Source organism: Nylanderia fulva, unplaced genomic scaffold (assembly GCF_048542155.1).
Source record: "Nylanderia fulva isolate GAGA-0341 unplaced genomic scaffold, ASM4854215v1 Scaffold31, whole genome shotgun sequence".
Taxonomy (NCBI): domain Eukaryota; kingdom Metazoa; phylum Arthropoda; class Insecta; order Hymenoptera; family Formicidae; genus Nylanderia; species Nylanderia fulva.
In genome coordinates, this window is record NW_028190379.1 from 130,921 (window position 1) to 151,948 (window position 21,028).

At 30.3% G+C, this 21,028-nt stretch overlaps 1 protein-coding gene across 4 annotated transcripts in view; it reads left to right on the plus strand.

Annotated features, from left to right (window-relative positions):
* LOC114938986 (uncharacterized) overlaps positions 1-21,028 on the plus strand; it is a 109,148-nt gene that overhangs the window by 55,308 nt on the left and 32,812 nt on the right. Inside the window, exon 1 of one of the 4 annotated variants that reach the window (XM_029313215.2) lies at positions 14,651-15,270. The exons of the other annotated variants lie outside the window; for them this stretch is intronic. Within the exon in view, the coding sequence (XP_029169048.2) occupies positions 15,232-15,270 (39 nt within the window). The 5' untranslated portion in view covers positions 14,651-15,231. Of the gene's footprint in view, positions 1-14,650; positions 15,271-21,028 lie in introns of those variants that run through there. 4 annotated transcript variants of the gene reach the window in all.

Here is a 21,028-nt window from a genome sequence, read left to right on the forward strand (position 1 = left end):
AAAAATATAAATATATTGTGTATTATATTGAATGAATATTTGCCTATATTTTGATAAGAAAAGACCCCATTATCGGGATTATGAATAAGTACACTGGAAAAAAATTTGTTGACTTGACTAAAAATTAATTGAACATATAAAATGTTTAAGTTAAATATAACATAATTAAATCTAACAAAACGTATACATATATACTTAACTTAAATACTAATATATATGTATAATAAATAAAATGGTTTAATTAATAATTTTGTTGAAAGGTTTGATTAAGTTAACAAATTTCTTTTCAGTGTCTATATTTTACTTTTATATTTTATATAGTCATCTTTTTCATATAGTCATTACTTATAGTCATTTTACATAGTCATTACTTATAGTCATTTTACATAGTCATTACTTATAGTCATTTTATATAGTCATTACTTATAGTCATTTTATATAGTTATTTTATATAGTTATTTTATATAGTCATTTTATATAGTCATTACTTATAGTCATTTTATATAGTCATTACTTATAGTTATTACTTATAGTCATTTTATATAGTCATTATTTATAATTATTTTATATAGTCATTACTTACAGTCATCTTTTTTATTAATTATATTTTATATATTTATTACTTTACTTTTATATACTTTCTCGTAAAAAAACATGCATCCGCAATCTCCTCCTCCCACGAAAATGCAAATGCAATGTTTTCTTTGACGGTCAGGGCCGGTGGGTGGCATAAGGGTGACCAACCTACGATCGACTCGGAATAGAAGCCGTCGCTCTCCCTTAGTCTCTTTTCGCTCTCTGATCTATTTATAGTCGGCGACTTTGATCTCCCTTTTTTTCCTTGCGGTCCTCCTCGATCGATAACGTAAGACTGGGTAACTTTTACCGCGTTTTGCATGCGCGTGTCTCGACGAAACCATTGCATCGCGTATAAATTTAACAACAAAGATCGTTTCTTACAAAATGTCGCTTCGAAACACATTATTTTTTCTCAAGAAAAAAGAAGAACAGATGTTTGTCGCGCCGAACGATTCTCGTTTACAATAATAAGGGAAAATATATAAAACGCGAAATGGGAAAATAATCTCGACACAATGTTGAAAAATGTTAAAAATCCCTAGTGGAGTAAAAAAAAAAAATAAAACTACTTTTTCATTTTTTTTTTCGTGATCCATCTTGTCTGTATTTTCGTGACGTTGATCTAACCGCTTGTAGGTGGAGAATTTTTTTTTCGCATGATAAACGACACGTGACACATACACGCGCGTATCCGGTGTCGGTGATCCTAATTCGAGATCGGCCTGTCAATATTTTTGCTTCCGTTTTTCGTTCCGGCTCCCGGTTTTTAAGGGATATGTTCAATATGTTGTCCTCATACTTTCGGAATAGAGTGTATATATAACTGCTTCTATTTCTATATGTAACATGCGACAGTGCAGCAGCTGCTGTTTTTCGTGTCGATGCATGCATACAAAAATAATTTAAATTTTGAGGCAAGAAATCAATCAAGAGAACTCGTTGCAGACAGTAAAAATTAACAAGCTGATATTTAGTCACGCGTTAAAAATTAATCATATTCTTTAATTCTCAGTAAGTAATAATTATAACATTTATTTATGATTGATAATTATATATAATTAATATATATCATTTTTAATCATAAATAAATATCACAAAAAATATTATAATTAATTATTTAGTGTTATATATTTATATATATTTCCTTCTGAAATATATCAGAATATTTTATGCAATTATTATCGCATTTAAATTGCTAAGGATACGATTTCTCTGCTACCATTCTCGGTTTCTTGATTGTTGGACTCATAAACTGTTAATGTGTAATCTCATCATGCCATGTCGTGACAAGTCTGATCCTTTCTAAGATGACGTTATAGAGAAAGAAGGGTTATATTTAAACCGATGTCGGACTAACGATTGGAATGCGTGGATACGCCTTGACATACGTTGCAACTGCAGCTGCAGCGAGGGGGAGCTAGATTGCGAAGACACACAGGAGGAGTTGATTGATTTTTTCCGGAAGTCTTTGACACGCGAGATCCTGACGTCTTTTTTACATTAATTATAATCCATAATTTTCACTAAATTTGCAAACTAATAAAAAAAATTATCAACATTTCCAACGAGAAAGAAAACATTTCTCGATATCCAAAATTTAGCGACGTAATATTAATTACAACCTGAGCAGGAATTTTCGAAAAATTTGAAAAATAATAAAAAAAAGTTATTCGAATAAAATTATATTATCAACATTTTTAATATGATAGAAAATATTTCTCGATGTTAATCGAAAATCTAGCGACAATCTAAGCAATAATTTTCACAAAATTTACAAATCTGCGACAAACTCGAATTGCCATTTAATTTTTGATTTAATCATTGATTTTATGAGCTAATTTTAATGTTTACAAAATAAAAAAAATAATAGAAAAAATATTAGAAATTATTTCAATAAATTCCTTAACTTTTTTCAACGAGAAAACCCAGCGACGTAATATAAAAACTTGATTCTCTGTTAGAATAAAGAGGCGGAAATTCCCTTTTCCATCTTCTGCTCTCGAACGAGCGTATGACATTTTGAAAATGGCACGAAAACGGGTCCATCGGGGGATCATCGTGGAAGGCGGTTCGCGCTCGACGCTCAATTACGCGCGAGAGAATTGGAACATCTGCAGTATGAACGAGCAAAATGCCCACTTCCGCGAAACGAGTCAATTCTCGCCGCAGCTCGCGCCGATCCAATATCGTCCAATTGTCGAAGGCGGTCGCGGGAAACCTATTTGCGCCGTTCTCTTGGATTTCGCGCGCCTTTTATGTTGACCTTTCATGGAAGCGATGAAATCGGATCTAAAATTTTTAAGGGAATGCTGCCGTAGTTCTGTTTTATCGACTTTAAGTTAGGTTAGGTTCACTTTTTATTGAATATACAGATTGAAAAATTCTTCACAATAAATTATTATTCTTCCGTATTATTCTTTCATGTCATCTCTATTGAGAGCGCCATATTTTGTGCACAAATAAATTGCAGAACTTTTGTATTAAGTAAGTATTGTTATGAGCTGATGCAAGAGGCCGACAAAAAACTAATTTTTTATCTTTTGTTAATTTTTTATACGAAATTACAGCGCTCTCCGTTCATTATTATTAGTGCTTTAATTGTGGATTTTTTAATCTGTGTAGCCAATAAAAAGAAAAGCTCTTGAACTCAACGTCGGTAAAACAGACATGGTCAGCATCTCCTTAACTCGCTCGTGAAACTTGTTGAAAAAAATACGACAGTAATCAAGATTACACAGAATCTTCCATGTTGGAATTATAGAAAATACTCGGTTGTTAAAATATGGATTTCTTACGGCGAATTTTTAAGCCCTCTTAATTTAAAACGCATGCTAAGGAATAACCAAAAAAGAGGGAGGGAAGGAAAGCATTAATCAGTTTGGCGTGGTTTATAAAATAATTAACGACTTTAATTATCGTGGTAATAGAACTTGTGCCGGTGGCCTCTTAATAAAGGAAGCAAGGACCCTTCTTTATATACGCATTCACAAATTGCGTGCGGGTTCAGTTGCTGAACCCTGAAGCTATGGATTTTATAACCAAAGGTATCACTTATCACGAATCGATGAAATTCTCGACTTGTTTTCCCTTCAAGGAAATACGTTGGTTTAATTACTATAGGTCACCGTGATTAGAAGCAATTGTTATAAATCCGCACCCCTTTAAATGCTAATTGAATAATAACAATTTGAAACGCCATTTTCAATTGTGAAGTCATTATTATACTTCTGATATTATGCTGGTTTTTGTATAATATTAATTAAAGTAAATATTAATTAATTAAATAATATTATTTAAAATACAAAATTTAACGATAATAAAAAATAATAATTTTTATATAAAACATATGCTTTTAAAAAATACTTTGCATTAATTAAAATGTTTCTTTTTATAGCAAATATATTATTCTGTTTTTATGCTCGAGACAGCAAAAATAATAAAATATCTTTCTATGAAATGTAAAACTCTTTGAATGTTTTGCCTTAATTGAAATATGCTACATTTTATTGTGGTTATTCAATTTTACTTTGTTTTCACGAAGGATAAAAATACAACGATAAAAAAATCTTTTTATGAAACAAACACGTACTTTTCAAGAAATGTTTGATATTTACTATAAAAGTTGTTAAAACGTAATTTTTATTATAATTGAATCAATAATATTTAATTACGAGCATTTTTTATTCAAAGATATAACATAAGGAGAAATATGCTATATGTCAAAATACACATGCATTAATTTTATATATACTGATTCCATATTAATATTGCATATATACATAAATTATTTGTACACAATATTAATATTGAATTATAATAAACAGCGACATTAATATTAATATTGACTTTTCAATATTAAATTCTAATAAGCGATCTATGAATATTATGAAACACAAATATATTGTTGTTGTATATTACTGATTATAATATTTAAATATGATTATAATGTTTAAATATGATTATAGATTTATAAGCATGAGATTTAAAAACTGCATTATTTCACATAAATATTGCGCGTTGTATTTGTTAAAATTTAAGAAGTTTCACAATTTTCATTATTTTTTTTTCGCTAGAATATCTTTAAAAAATCTTTAACTTTAATATACTTTTTCTCAAAATGACGATTATTATTTCGGCAGTTCTTAATCCAATATACTATTTTTAACATTATAATTATTTTATTATACATATATATTATAATTTTTTATTTAATTCTTAATATATAATTTTGTGAAGAGAATCGAGTTTCTGTTAATTTCACATATGTTTATTCAATTTGTTAAAATTCATAATTGTTTATATATATTTACATTACGTACAAAATAATTTATCTTTCTATTTTTATTTTATTTTCTATTTATTAATACATTATTTTATTATAATATATGTTTCTGCTAATATCATGTTTCTTTTCCTCTGACATTGTATTATTATTATTCCTTTGCATAAATATTAATATCGATTATTTCGCTCGCGAACCAGCGATGACTCGCGAACAGTTTTATTACGTCAGGCTAATACGCGCGTGATAAAATCGTATAGATAATCCGACATCCTGTTCGCCCATTGTTACATCGAAGCCGCCAGGCATACATATATGTAACGGCGCTTCGGCCGACAATTTTCCTCTTTTTCATCGGAGGAAAAAGTGCAAGCGCGCGCGCGCGCACGTGCACGGATGCAACTCGTTAGATAACCGCATGCACTTTTTCTTTCGACGGGCAGCAAAAGCTTTCGAACGAAGCCAATCTTAACGCTCGGCTTGTTAATCGCAGCGCGTATGCGCAGGGACGAAGAAAGGGTGGTGTTTGCCGGTTCAAGGGACAACCGGGCCCTTTATCACGCCGTTCCGTAACGAGATGATTTTTTATCGGCGAAGTGTAACCAAGTAATATACACGCCGTTCGTCGCGATTTATCTCTCGTTTCTTCGGAAAAGAATGTTTTATCTCGATGCATTTTATGTCTCTAATTGCGTCTCACGAGGGAAATTAATGGTCGCGATAAAAATCAGGCAAGATATCGCAAAAGTCGTACAAGAACGAGATAACTTGGAGAAAATTCAATTTTAAGGTTCATGAAATAAAGAAAAGATCGATTCTGCATTTAAAAAATCATATCGAAATTTAATTAAAAAAATATAATATATATAATTATAGTTAAAAATTATATTAAGTTAGGAATTTTGGAAAAACACATTTTGCAAATGTGATTAAAAAATCGTGTTGTAGAACAAATATTTTTGAGATATATTTTTCAGGGAGATCTCTTACGGTTATCAGCTGATGTGTCAAATTAAAAAAAGTCAAAACTTTTTAACATCTAATAATTTAAATGTTGAGTACAAATAAAATTTTATGTGTGTGTATAATTAAATTATTATATATAATTATATATTACAATTAAATATTATATATATATATATATATTGTATATAATTAAATTATATACTACATATATAAAATAATTTAATTATACATGTATAATAATTTATTCTGCTATAAATATATATTTCAGAGCAAAACGCGACTTCCCTCTTTTAATAACTCATTGACACCCTGTTTTTTTTATCTCTCCCCAAATAGAGCGGATTTGCGTGTTCATTAGCCTTATTAAGATTAATTGTAAAAGTTTATCGGCCAAGATTGCCGAAAATAAGCTACGCTTTACTTGTTGAAATTAAATTTTGGTATCAAGCGTGTATGATCATTACGTGTACAGTAGAACGAGATCAGCAATCAGCGACATGTGCTGTTCCCGAGAATTATCACGATGCATCTTATATCTCTAATTGCGTCTCACAGGAGAAATGAATGGTCGATAAAAATCAGATTAGGAAATATTATATAATATGGAGAATTATTATATAATATTATTAGAATTATATAATCTCTAGAGAAATTCCGCAGTTATAGAAGAAGAAGACACAATTTTTTTCTATACCTGATAAACGATCAGGTAATTAATTGTAGCGTTGCTCCAATTAGTTTTACGAAAAGAAAGTATGATATTTATTGCTTCCTCGGCAGTATTCGAACGATAACATTTTTATTGAAATTCTGAAAAATAGTACACAGTATATCTTATTGTGTATACATGATAAGGGCACGGAAGAGATACTCTTGATCGGCATAAAATGGGGAGCTCTTGAATCTGTGCAGGCTTCTATTCTCACGATACTAGTGTGAATCTTGCAGATGTTCTTCGCAAGTGTGCAGATTGCTATTTCGCTATCGGTATACGATTGCGATAAAACGTTATCAGAAACCGTAGGTACTACGCGGTGCTCCTCAAACACCGATTTATCAGAATGAATGGCCGGCAAACTCGACGGGATGACCGAAGCTGCGACCGAAACGGAGAGATAAGGCACGAATCAGCCTGTCGTGCTCGAATTGCTCCGTGTTATATCGTCGGATTGATCGTAACTTTGGGAGATCCGCCATTTCTTTGCGTAGCGAGAGAAACAAAGTGTTCCATTCACTATGTATTTGTAGTTACGGAATCGCGTGTACGACTGTAGACGTTCTTATGTGGGGGATGTTTACGTAACAAGAATAAAAATTAATTGAAATAAAGCAGAAAAATCATATATAAAAATTGTAAAATGTAGCGAACTGGTAAAAATATAAGAATAAAAATAAATATTAAACTACAAATGTTAGGGGAATTTTTTTAAATAAAATATTTGAGACTTAGAAAAAAATTAGAGTTAAAATTTAAATTAATTAATTTAAAATCTTAAATTAGAATAATTATTTTTGTATAACCATTACTATTACTTATATAATAAAATAAAATGCGGCTCCTCGTTGTCGGCGCCACGAACGAATCAGCCGACTATACATATAGTATACGAATGCGGATATTAACGAATTATTTTGATTGGGACTCGTCAGGATCTATGCTGGTACCCACGTAACCGAGGGAGTTAGATCTCTGTCCAGCGTGTCGGGGCGGCTCGATTTTCGGGATTAGATCGAAACTAATTTGCCGCACGGCAGGATGTTCCTCGTTCCCTCGCAAGGATGATCGCACGGTGATAAGCGGCGAAGTTGAAAGGAGCTCCGTTTCCGGACCACGAGCTCCTGCGAATTTGTTGACGTTAGAGAGTTGGCGGAGACTCGTGTAGAATTAGGATCTCGTCCGATTCCGAATCAGCTGTTTGATGAGAATATATGGTATTTCCCAAGGGAATACAAATATATGTCGTAATTTAGATATATTGCTACCAAGAACAACAACTTAACTTAATCAGAATTGTGTAGAAAAGGGAAGATTTAATTGGGAAAACAGCAACGTGTATATAAGAGGGGAAAGATCCCTTCTATATTCTGTAGGATTAAGGCATCGATGAACAATGCAATACAATTTTGCCGCAATTTTTATCGATATAATGAAAAATCCTTTACTAGAATTAAAGTATTCATCATAACAAATCTGGGCTACTATATATGTAAAAAAAAGAAATTAAATAATTACAGTTTTCTTTAGGTTGTTCTAATGCAAAAGACTGATAAAAAACTGTAATTATTTAGCTTTCTTGTCTTTTTTTATTTACATATATATATAGCAGCTCAGATTTGTTATTATAAATACTAGGTGATCCTAAACGTCTTTGAGAAGTCTGTGATTTCCGTCCTGTTTTATCGACAAAATGTGAGGTTAGATAAACTATAAATCTATTTATTAGCTATACGGATTGTTTTTTTACCCGATATTAGAACGCTTCGCCCTTTGTTAATATTAACAAAGGGCGAAGCGTTCTAATTTCGGGTAAAAAACAATTTGTATAGCCAATAAATAAATTTATAGCTGAATCTAACCTCACACTTTGTCGATAAAACAGGAATGAAACTTAGATTAGCTTAGGGTCCCTTTAATTCTAATAAAGGATTTTTATTCTGCATAAACTATAAATAATTAAATAAAAATAATATTTAAAAAAAGGTTCTTTCGTGGAGAACGACTGATTCTTCCTTTTCTCCGTCGCGCTTTGAGGATTCTTCCAAGTCTCATTTCACGTACTCGTTGCTTCTTTTGGAGACGATTGTGAATACATATACAGATAGAATTACACGGGTTGTACGAGGCGACTGTTGAGATTTCACGCTCGTTCCGAAAGGGTCTTAGCGTAGACTGAGAAGCACCACCGGGAGTAACATCTTTGAAGAGGCGCGATGACATCGCGCCTGCACGTGCACGTCTCCAGTGCATCGTACATTGTGCGAAGGTTCGACGAGGGGCGAATATATTGATGCACATATACAGGGTGTTAAAAAATTAGACCGACATTCTCAAGGGAAATAGACTTCAAAATCAATACTTTTTTTTTTTTGTAAAATACTATTGACATTTTTAATTTTATACCACATGGTATGAAATAGGCGACTTAAACAATATAAACGAACATGTAAGTGGAAAAAATTAAATCGTACTTTAATCTTGAACAAAAACACGAAACGAATAAGAGAAAATTAATATTAACAAAAAATGTTTATTTTGAAGTTTTCTTTCTCTCTTCAAAGTTTGTCGGTCTTATTTTTTAACATCCTGCATGTATGTGTGTGTGAATGTATATAAGACGCATCTTCGTCGTGTTTGGTCTTAAATTTGACAGATCTGAAATTTAAAATATAATCAATTTAAGCGAATGCATAATATAATATATCGAATATAGTACAATGTATTAATCGTATTTAATAAATTAAATTATAGTTAAATTAAAAAAAATATTGTTGAATATCGTATTTATATAAATGTTGTAACAAATTAAAAAAAAAGAGAAAATATATATATATAATTTTTTTTTGTAATCCAGAACGATTTTAATGTCAGAATCTATCGTTCTATCGCGACGTATGTAAGAAAATCGAGATTGATGTTGTAAAAATAATTATATATAATAATATGTAATTCTCTCTCTTATGATGCTATAATTACGGTATGTTAGATACTAAAAGAGTTTTATTCCCTTCTAAATTCCACGTAGAGACTTTTAATTCTCAAAAGAAATTATTGCGAGGATTAAGATTAATGAGATATTGAGATGAGATTTAAATTACTTCCTTCCCTTTCTTTCTTAAAAGAACGTTATTTTATTTTAATTGCGTAATTTTTTGCACTTTAATTAATCAAATTTCTTCAAATATTAATTTTATAGAACAATAAGTTACCAAGTCTCAGATGGTTAAGTAACTTAATTAATTATCGAGACTTAAATTTCGAATTTATTGAAGAATCCTTAAATGAAAATGACAGCTGACTTTGAAGTCTCCTGTAGACACGCGAATCTTGTATTCTCGTATCGGATATGCAAAAGACCGGTGTCGTCGCGACGCGTGTTTATCCTCCAAACGTGTCTCGTAGTCGGTCTACGACATTTCTTCGACATCGCGAATATCTCTTTGTCAAGGGACGATGTTTAATCTTCTGCATCATGAGGACGCTCAAATTGACCACACGTGTAGAGACCCTAATACAATAAAGTCCTTATATACATACATTAAAAACTTATTGGACAGCCATTTCCTAATATATAAATATATATCAGACAAATATTTAATATTTATTTTATAAAATATATTAATAAGTATATTAATATATTTTTATGAAAAATATATTAAGATATTTTATAAAATAAAGATTAACTATTTGTCTAATATATTTTTATGAAAAATATATTAAAATATAATTATAATATAGTTAATATATTTTTATGAAAAATATATTAAAATATATTAAAAATATATTAATAAATATATTAACATATTTTCAAAATATATATATTTTAGATCTCCCTAAAAATAAAATAATATTATATAAAACTTGTAATACATATTACTCGTTATAAATTAATAAAGTTTTAATAATAAATATATGTAATATTATAATTATATTAAATATAATAATAATTATAATTATAATAAAAATGATATTTCAACACAATAAGTAAATGTTTAAAAATTTCGAGTGGCGAATATAAAATTTCTCCCGAGGTTCCAATCGTGCGCGCAACTTTTATTTTTACCGATAAAACAAATATCCCAAGGAAAAGGCTTCTTCGAAGTCTCTCCTTGAGACATTTCAATGTTAACGTGTGCGGGAAAAATCGGAGCTACATTTAGCATTGAAGTCGCGCGCGGAGGATACGCGTCTCGGTTTCGAATCGGACTCGTTTTTCTCGTCGCATGCAAAACGGGAGAAGAGAAAGAGAGAAGAGAGTCCCCCCCGTAGGGAATAACGTCGTGGCCTTGGCAACGAGTCTATAATTACCCTTTCCCTTCGCGTCCTTTCGTTTCTACCAGGTTTCTGGGATTTGTAGACCAGAATACACGCAGCTGCGAGCGAAATCGCAAACTTTGCGCGAGTTTTGCGCAAACTTTAGCGACTAATTTAATCAAACACGACTTTACATATCAATCAACAATTTTGGCGGATGTATTCGATTAACTCGGATTTATTTTGTGTTAATTATTTTGTCGAAATAACAAGGTTCGCTCTGTTAAAGATTCGGGGCGAACGAGGGGGTGGAAGAAATAAAGGATTGGCAATCAACGCAAGAGGATTTCATCCCCCGTAAACGCGTTGATCGAATACGCGTTGCACGCACAATGCGGCATCCTATATAACGAACAGTGCTGTCAATTTGTGAAGCGAAATTTTCGTGGATTTTATTCTGACAAATTATAGCGTCTATTATGAACCCTGCTTTTTAATACACAAAAAGTTTTAACGTCGACTGATATCTAAACTAACAGGAAAATCATTTATACCAATAATTCAGATTTATAATATATTTTATATAATTGGATATTTTATTTAATATTGTATATTATATGTTTTATATAATTATATATTTCATTTAATATATTATATTTTATATACTATATTATATATCTTATATAATTATATATTTTATTTAATATATTATATATTTTATATAATTATATATTTTATTTAATATATTATATATTTTATATAATATATTATATATCTTATATAATTATATATTTTATTTAATATATTATATATTTAATATTGTATATTATATTGTATATTTTATATAATTATATATTTTATTTAATATATCAAATATTTTATATAATATATTATATATTTTATTTATTATATATTTTGCATAATACATTTTATGTAATTAATTGTGTAAATTTTCTAAAATTGAATTGAGAACCTATTGATGAGGTATGAATTTAATTTTTTTTACGAGAGGGAAATTAATTGGAATTTATAGAAGGACAATGCGCGCATAATGTATACGTCGCACCAATCGCATACATGATAAAATTATCGTACGTCGGTTGGCAGCGCTGCACCTGAATGACCGTGCATTGAATTGCCTCGCTCGACATGCTACCCTTCTCGACCCCCGGGGTTGTCGGCGGTTAACTCGGGGTCTCATCTTCTTGTTGCGCGATTGTTCTGGGGGATGTACGCGTATCGAGGTTGTGCGAGCAGGACGATCGGTTTGTTCGCCGACGCGCCAGGATAAACAAAATAACGATTCATTATTAATACACGTGAAAATAAAGGAATAACTTTTTAAACAAAGACTAGCAGGAAAATCATTTATACCAATAATTCAGATTTATAATATTATATATTTTATATAATTATATATTTTATTTAATATATTATATATTTTATATAATTATATATATTTTATTTAATATAAGCTTAAACGACTTGACTACGACGTAACTAGCAATTTTATTTGATTATTTCACGACGTTTCGACCATTTGGTTGTGGTCCTTTTCAAGTGAAATTTCATCAATTAAACCGAGATTAACATAACATCACACCGGTGTTATTTGAAATCGAAAGTTAAACGTTAAAAGAGGAACACGTCCCATCGTTATGATGTTAAAAGTTAAAAATTAAAAGAGGAACACGTCCCATCGTTATGATGTTTCGTCAACGAGCAGTCGTTGACGAAACATCATAACGATGGGACGTGTTCCTCTTTTAATTTTTAACTTTTAACATCATAACGATGGGACGTGTTCCTCTTTTAACGTTTAACTTTCGATTTCAAATAACACCGGTGTGATGTTATGTTAATCTCGGTTTAATTGATGAAATTTCACTTGAAAAGGACCACAACCAAATGGTCGAAACGTCGTGAAATAATCAAATAAAATTGCTAGTTACGTCGTAGTCAAGTCGTTTAAGCTTATTTTCACCACTAGCGACAAATATTAATTTTGATTGATATTAATTTTAATTGATCGTTTATTTAATATATTATATATTTTATATAATATATTATATATCTTATATAATTATATATTTTATTCAATATATTATATACTTAATATTGTATATTAAAAAGATTCACATTTAAATTTTTAAATTGTGATTAATATTTAAATGCAAATTTTTTATATAGGAATACATTATATTAAAATTAATACTGTATATATATTTAATATTTTTATATCATTTAATACTTTATTTTCTTAATATATCAATATTTTTTGAAACAACAAAATAATTCTTGTATCAATAACAAAAAAAAAGTTTATAGATATTGCTCTATATTTTGAGCGAAAGTCCGACCCATAAAGCACAGAGATAATTTTAAATTATATTATAAAGGAGCTGTTGGAAGTTTTGCGCAAAAGGGGTGGCTAAAAACGATCGAGGGACGAAAAATCGCCGACCAAGGGCAAGTGTCCCGACCAGGACACGATGCGCAGAGAGTGCCGGTGTTCCTGCGGGAACCGAGAGGAATCAATAGGCGCGCAGGCGCATCGCGCGCCAGGAATCGTTGGGAGAGAAACGGAGTGACGGCGAGAGGGTCCTCTTCGGGCGAAGGGAATCGGGAGGGCGATGGACCGACCGACCGGTCGGCTTCCACGTTGAATCCCTCGCGGATCCGCATCCAGTGCTCGCATCACGACGACAGCCGCGATACCGCGTCGTCGTCCGTCCGCGCCGTCTCTCCAGCCGTCCATTTCTCGTCCAGAACCCCTATAGCGTCGCGCGACCTTGTAGTCACTGATCAACCCCATAGAGAAAGCAACAATCAAACTTTGCATTTCCCCGATCAGACATCGTGCAATAAACCATTTCGAGGGCTCTCAATTAAACCAAATTTAATTACGTAGGGGAAAATGTTATATAATCAAAATAAATTTGTGCGGTTTTTTTATATTAAAAACAATTTTTTTAACAAGTGCAGAAATTTTTATTAAATGTTTTATTTAGTAAAATAAATATCCTCAGAATTTTTAATAAACCTTTTCCAACGAGATACAGATGTATAAATTCCCCTTTATTAAAACGTGCGTCTACATTGGAAAACGATTATTATATTAATAAATTTATTTCAATATTGCTTTGAAAAAATTTAATGATAGGAAATACATACGCGCGACCTATATAAGTCACTGATCAACCCCATAGAGAAAGCAACAATCAAACTTTGCATTTCTCCGATCAGACATCGTGCAACAAATCATTTCGAGAACCTTCAATTCAAAAAATTTAATGGGAAAAATATTATATAATCAAAATTTAATATTTGATAAAATGTACTTTGATAAAAAAAACCGGTATATATTAGGTAATTAAAAACAAATTTGTGCAGTTATTTTATATTAAAAAAATGTTTTAACAAGTGCAGAAATTTTCATTAAATGTTTTATTTATTAGAATAATCGTCTTCAGAATTTTAATAACCCTTTTTCACGAGATACAGATTTATAAATTCCCTTTTAATAAAACGTGTTTACACTGGAAAAAATTATTATATTAATAAATTTATTTCAATATTGCTTAATAAATAATTTATTTGAAACAAATAAATATTTTTCACATTAAATATCAATATTTTTAATTTCAAATAAATGATTTATCAGATAGTATTGAAATAGATATTTATTCGAATTCAATAAATTGTTTTCAATGTAGAATTAACCTCCGCTCCACTTTCTATTTTATTCCAAAAATCTATCTATTTTAAATGTGATTGTCTAGTAGTATTTTTACTGCATCTACTCTAAATTCTATACATATTCTACGATAGTCTTCTGCAGCTTTTAAACCGAGTTTAAATTTATAAAGCAAACACACTCGTGTTATATACGCGAATTCAACAGACATTTTAAAAAACTTCAAATTTATTAAAAAAAAACACCAAGTCAAAATGCGCCAATTGATTGGTGCATATTTCTGGTTTATGAAGCATGAAAAATTTGCGTTTTGCAAACCACTACAAAATAATGTTTTGCAGTGATTTATGCTGAAAACCGCTCGAACTTTTTAAATTACCTAATATAAATATAGACTTAAAAAAGAAGGACAGATTTACTTACGTCGTCGCAGCACTAGAGCAAAGGACATTTTAATCTTTTAGCTTATTTAATCAATTTAAAAAAATTCTTGATTTTTTTTAATCGAATGATTATAACAAACAGCCTTCGAGACACGCTTAAATGAAATTCGCGTCCATCCGGAACAGACGAGAACGATCGTCAGAGAATGTCCAGTGTCAATAAAACCGTCCACGTGCGAGGTTCTCGCAGTTTCGTCCCGGAGCTGTCAACGAAGACGTGCGAGATCGCGGCCGAGTAATCCTCCAAAGAGGAGGAGGAATAACGTGATCGCGCTTCTAACCGCCTGTTCAGATGGACAGGCTATTCCGATGGAAGAGCCACAAGGTGGATGTAAGTATTCATGCACGCGAAATTTGCATTACATTATGCGAATCGCGCGATAAAAATTCCGAAGAGAGTAGCAGGCCGGCGCTGCAGGAAGTCTTATTTCTCCCTGGATAATACCGCGATAAATGAAAGAACATCGTACATAGATATCCTGGATAATCCTAGAAAATGTCTGACAGATATTCCAAAGACTTTTCACATTTTCTTACATGGGAATTGTACTTGTTCGAAACTGGAAAAATTACTTAATTATTATACTGTAATTTTTAAAGCGAAGGTAAAAATAAAGGTAAAATTACTATTTTTATGCAAAAATCACTTGTAATTTTAAATTTAGTATTTTTACTTTTTTATTAAAACTTTATAAGCATTTTAAAAAAAATTGTTAACTTGATTAAACCTTTCAACTAAATATTATTTTGTTAATTAAACCTATAAAAAATATTTAAATTAAATATAACATTAAATTTAACAAAACGTATATTTTATTTAAAAATACTAATATATGTTGACATAATAGTGATATGTTAACAAAATAGTAATTTAGTTGAAAGGTTTAATCAAGTTAACAAATTTTTTTCAATGTAGCATTTCCTATGTGTAATTCCACGTTCAGTGGAACATTTGTAATCTTAAAAATATGAAAATATATTTTATATGAAATTACATATAATTTGTAATCTTCCGTACGAGTAGCAATATTACTAAAAATTTGTATAAAATTACATGATTATGCCGGGGTTTTTTTCGAGGATAATCATGTAATTTTACACAAATATTTTTGTCAGTGATATTTTGTGAAATATTTTCTCATTTAGAATTTTTTTTTTTTTTTTTTTAATATCACTTTATTATATACCTTTTATAAAAAAAAAAAAACTTCCCGTTTATCTCACTCTTCTTACTGTAATATGCATTTACATAATGTGCATAAAGTGTCGCGTCAGGCTAAAAGGGAAAAGTATGTTTTGTTTTCTCACAAACACTGTATATAGAATCGAATTAAATAAAAGTAGCTCTTCCTTGTGAAATACTTTTTCCCAGGAAAAACTTGTGAAGATATTGCTACTTTGGAAGTTGGGAAGAGTGCGACTGTGTTTTATATAGAGGAAGGATAAAGTTTAAAAAAAAAAACAGCGACAAGTTGAAATGAAGTCCATAAAAGTCCATGTTACCGGCCAGAAACTGTCGGGAGAGAAGCTCTTTTTTACGGCGGAGCTTCTCTCCGTATATAATTCCCCAGGTTTTAAATATACAGGAGAGAAATATCCGCGGCCCCGTAATACACGTAAATATTACAGGAACGCGAAACAGATATGGATGTGACCCGTCCACGGGTTTCGCGTTATAGGAAGTGCCTTATCCGTGCGGATCTAATTGTTACGCCGGTTGTGGCCGAATGATGGTTTGCGGGTCATTCACCACACCCACACGAATATTGTACGTACACGTCGCCGATACGAAATGTACGAGTGCGAAACGGGGAAGAATCGAACGAAATAAAACGAGTCGCGAGTATAAATAGAATCTGAAATTGAAGGGACCTTCCCCCATGGAGACAGGGAAATATTCGCGAAATCCCCGGGAAAATGCGCCGAAAATTTTCACCAAAAAAATTTCAAGCTTTGTCCATTTTTATTTATCAATCGCTATTTATTCGGTAATATATTCATTGTCGAGATGAGGGTGTCTCTAGATAAGTGTCGTTCGAAATAACTGCTAAATATTTTTTTTGTTGGAAAAACTATTTTTTAGACAAATGTTTTTATGTAAAATTTTCTTTATAATTAAACAAAATTATAAGAGGATTTTATTCTTTTAACATTTGTCTAAAAAATGTCTTTTTAAAACTGATAATTCATTGTATATAATATATATAAATATATATAATATATATAAATATATAATACATATAAATATATTATATTTATATATAATATATTATATACAATATATAGTATGTAATATATATAATAAATATATATAATATATAGTGTATAATATATTATATAATTATACATACAGAATGCAACCAAAAAACATATAAGGCACCATAAAATTCAATTTGGAGACAATTTTTTCTAAGTAAAATTGTCGAGGCAGCAATAAATAATTTTCAAGTTATAAATGATGAAATACAGAAAGGATTTTCGCAAACTAAACTTTGTAGAGTTAAAATATTAACAAACTACATTCTCAATTAATTTTAGGTAGAGTTTACTTTCATAGAATTTTAATTTTAAGCTTGTAGGTACAAAGATGCATGATGGCAAAAATTGAGAACACGCGCAAGAAATGATTTTCCTCGACATTTTCACTTAGAAAAAGTCGTCTACATATATTTGTGTCAGTTACACTCTGTATATTGATAATAAATTGTATATGCATATATATGAAATAAATTATTAATTTGATGATAAATTACCGCGATTATTAATTACGTGTACTTTTCTCGTTCGTTGAAAATTTTCCGAAAATCAGTGCTTCTCGCAATTTTACGAATTACGTCAAACACAACAATTTTCGCAATTGAGATCACGTATTAATATGATAATCTGATATTGTTAATATCATTAAAATCTGTCTGTGCGCGGTTTGAAAACAGATATTCCGTACTTAAAATATCTTTGGCGACTAAAATATTGTACATGAAACTTTAGATACCTTTGATAAGAATTTCAGCGACTGACAACTTTGCAACGTTAAAGGAACCATTTGCATATATTATACATTATATAATATATATAATATTTAATCCTTGCTTTTTCATCTACGAAATAAATTTCGAAACCCATTATTTTTCTTGCAAAATGTCTATTTAAAAATTTAAACATTATTATCTTTAAAACTAGATGTCACAAAATAAAAAGGATTTTTGTATGTTTCGTTTTTTTAATAAGAAAAATTTTTTAAATTTTTCCAAAGAGTATCTTAGAGAGATATTAATAGGATTCTTTTTATAATTTCACAAAGTTATGTCTCTTATTCGAGATGAAACAGATCACCTTAATTTTAGAAAATTATATCTTACAATATCTTTGCTTTCATTTCAAAACAATATATGGTTTAAATTAAAAATTATACATTTTATTAATAAACTTATTTGTCTCGCCGTTTATAAATGTCTTCTGCAAGACAATCTATATAGTAGGTTTTCGTTTGACACTAACAATAAGATGGTCTATTTACATGATATCAAGTTAGCCGCGTTAAACTTAAGTGACCCAGTATATATAATCATTTGCGTCCAGGTCGTTCACTTCATTAGGGTTATCGATGCATGCTGGCCAGGTTAGTCCGCAAAAAGGCGCGATTATAGAAGGCACGTTATCCTCAGAAGCGGCAAACCTCGGCTTCGCTGGCACAATTTCACATCCCGCGGTTAAAAGACCAGGCTAATCAACTACGTGTCGCCGACTTGCTGTTAACACAAAGGCTATTTTATTTTTATCTCGCGCGGAAATAACTGTTAAAAATAAAATCCTCACCTCTAACAAAAATAAGAAAAAGGAGGATGCTGACCCAGAATGTCGACTGATTTTTTTTCTTAATAGTTTTATCAATAAAATCTTTATTATTATTATTTTATTATTATTATTATTATTATTAAAATACGAAGTATTCTAAATTTGATTTTTTAATGTAAATTATTTTTTGGTAAAATCTTATAAAATTGTCATCACTATATGAGAAATATTTAAGATATGTAATGTAATCTTGACTAATTATAGTTTCTAAAAAAATGCGCGAGTGTACTAATAACTTGTATATCGCAAATAAGGATCGCCGCTTTCCGAAGATTAATTATCACGATCGGTGAGGACTAATTTCGAAGTAGATGAGCTCGCGTCTCCTCTTTTCCCATTCGATTAATCTTCTGATAAGCCGTAGTGAAAACCGGAACATACATAAATAATTTTTGTATCGGCAGATCTCGTCTATACGAGATGGATGAGAAATGAATTGCGACTCAACGTTACTATTTCAAATACATACAGCTATATTTTTAATCCAGATTGTTTGAAAAGTAAGCCGGATAACATTCACGATCGGGGTATTAAAAAATTACTTTCTAACATGTCATAATATTTAAGCACTTTTCTGTCGTTTCATAAAATGATTAAACTGTCGAGAGAACTTTTTTAATTTTATTAAAACTAAAAAAAGTGAAGGTAAAAAAATAAGAGAAAAATTGATTCTTCACGTTATGTATGATCGAGAAAATCGATCGAGAAAAATAGATGAAATTTTAGAAAAGACATTTATACGTAAAATCCGATGATTCCCTCAAAGCTGTTACATAAAATCCATTTTTCCTCTTTTATGGAACACATGCCGTTATCAGGAATTATCTAGCGGAAATTGGGTGAACGAATCCGGCTTTGTACAAATCACATCCGCAGGGCGAATTGAAAACGTAAAGGGATCCCGCACGGATTACGGATCGACTTGAACTCTCGAGGCGTTGAGGCCCAAGAAATGTCTGCTGGCTTGCTTCTCACACGGATTTGCCTTGAAGATATCACATTTTTTCTCCCTACACGATATCACATTTTTCGACCGATTCGACTATTCAGGAATATACTCGCGTCTCTGCTTCATTGATATCCTACACAAAACAGGAAGAGATCAGAATCTGCTATCGTTAATCGAAAGAAAGTAGCATCGAGGTTTATATGCTGAATGTATATTTTTATTTTAGCCTTACATTATATAATTTTAAAAATCAATAATATATTTTTAGTGTTGAATAAATATTTTATAAATTTATTATATATGTATAATATATTTGTCTTTTCTTTATTCTTTAACATTTAATATAATATATTTTATTGTATTTATTATGTATATAATAAATATTAATATATACACTTCTCAAAATAATTAAGGGATCAAAAAAATTGTCCAAAAAAAATAGGTAAATTTTAAATAGCTGTAACTTTGTTTTGAAAAATGATAATTTAAATTTTAAAAAAGGGTTTTAAAGCTTAAAATCTCTACTTTCGAAAGATCATAGCTATTTTCATTTTTTTCAATTCTGATATTTTTTACACGCAGAAAACGACGAACATAACAAAACGGAAAATTTTTTCTCACTTTGTAGACATGTCGCATACACAAGAAGGTTTGAAACAATTTTTTTGACATTTGTACATTAAAGCCTGAAGTTTTCCCTGCAAAAGCATTTTTTAAAATTTAAATTTTGATATTTTGTTATCAAGTTATCGCAAATTGAAGAAAAAATGTCATTTTCACTTTAATCGTTCATAACTCCGTCAAAAATCATCGTACAGCAATTTTAAGAATAGATTCTTAAAGCTGAATCTTTGCACTATAATATGATATAAAGGCTGAAGTTTTTTTAACTCGTGAACTTTTAATAAACAGATGAAAATAACGAAAAAATTTGCGAGTTTGCTTCTTTTTGTTTAAACTTTTAAAAAAAGTTACATAAAGTGAAGTAAAATATTTTATTGACTGAAATTTTTGTACTCCCTAGTACCTCAAACTTGATAAAAAATATCACAGACTTGCTGTGATAATCTTTTTATAGTGATCCGTATGTTTACATGTCTACAATGTGAGAAAAAATTTTCTATTTCGTTATGTTTGTCGTTTTCTCTATGTTAAAAATATCAGAACTGAAGAAAATGAAAATAGCTATGATCTTTCGAAAGTAGAGATTTCAAGCTTTAAAATCTTTTTTTAAAAGTTAAATTATCATTTTTTAAAACAAAGTTACAGCTATTTAAAATTTACC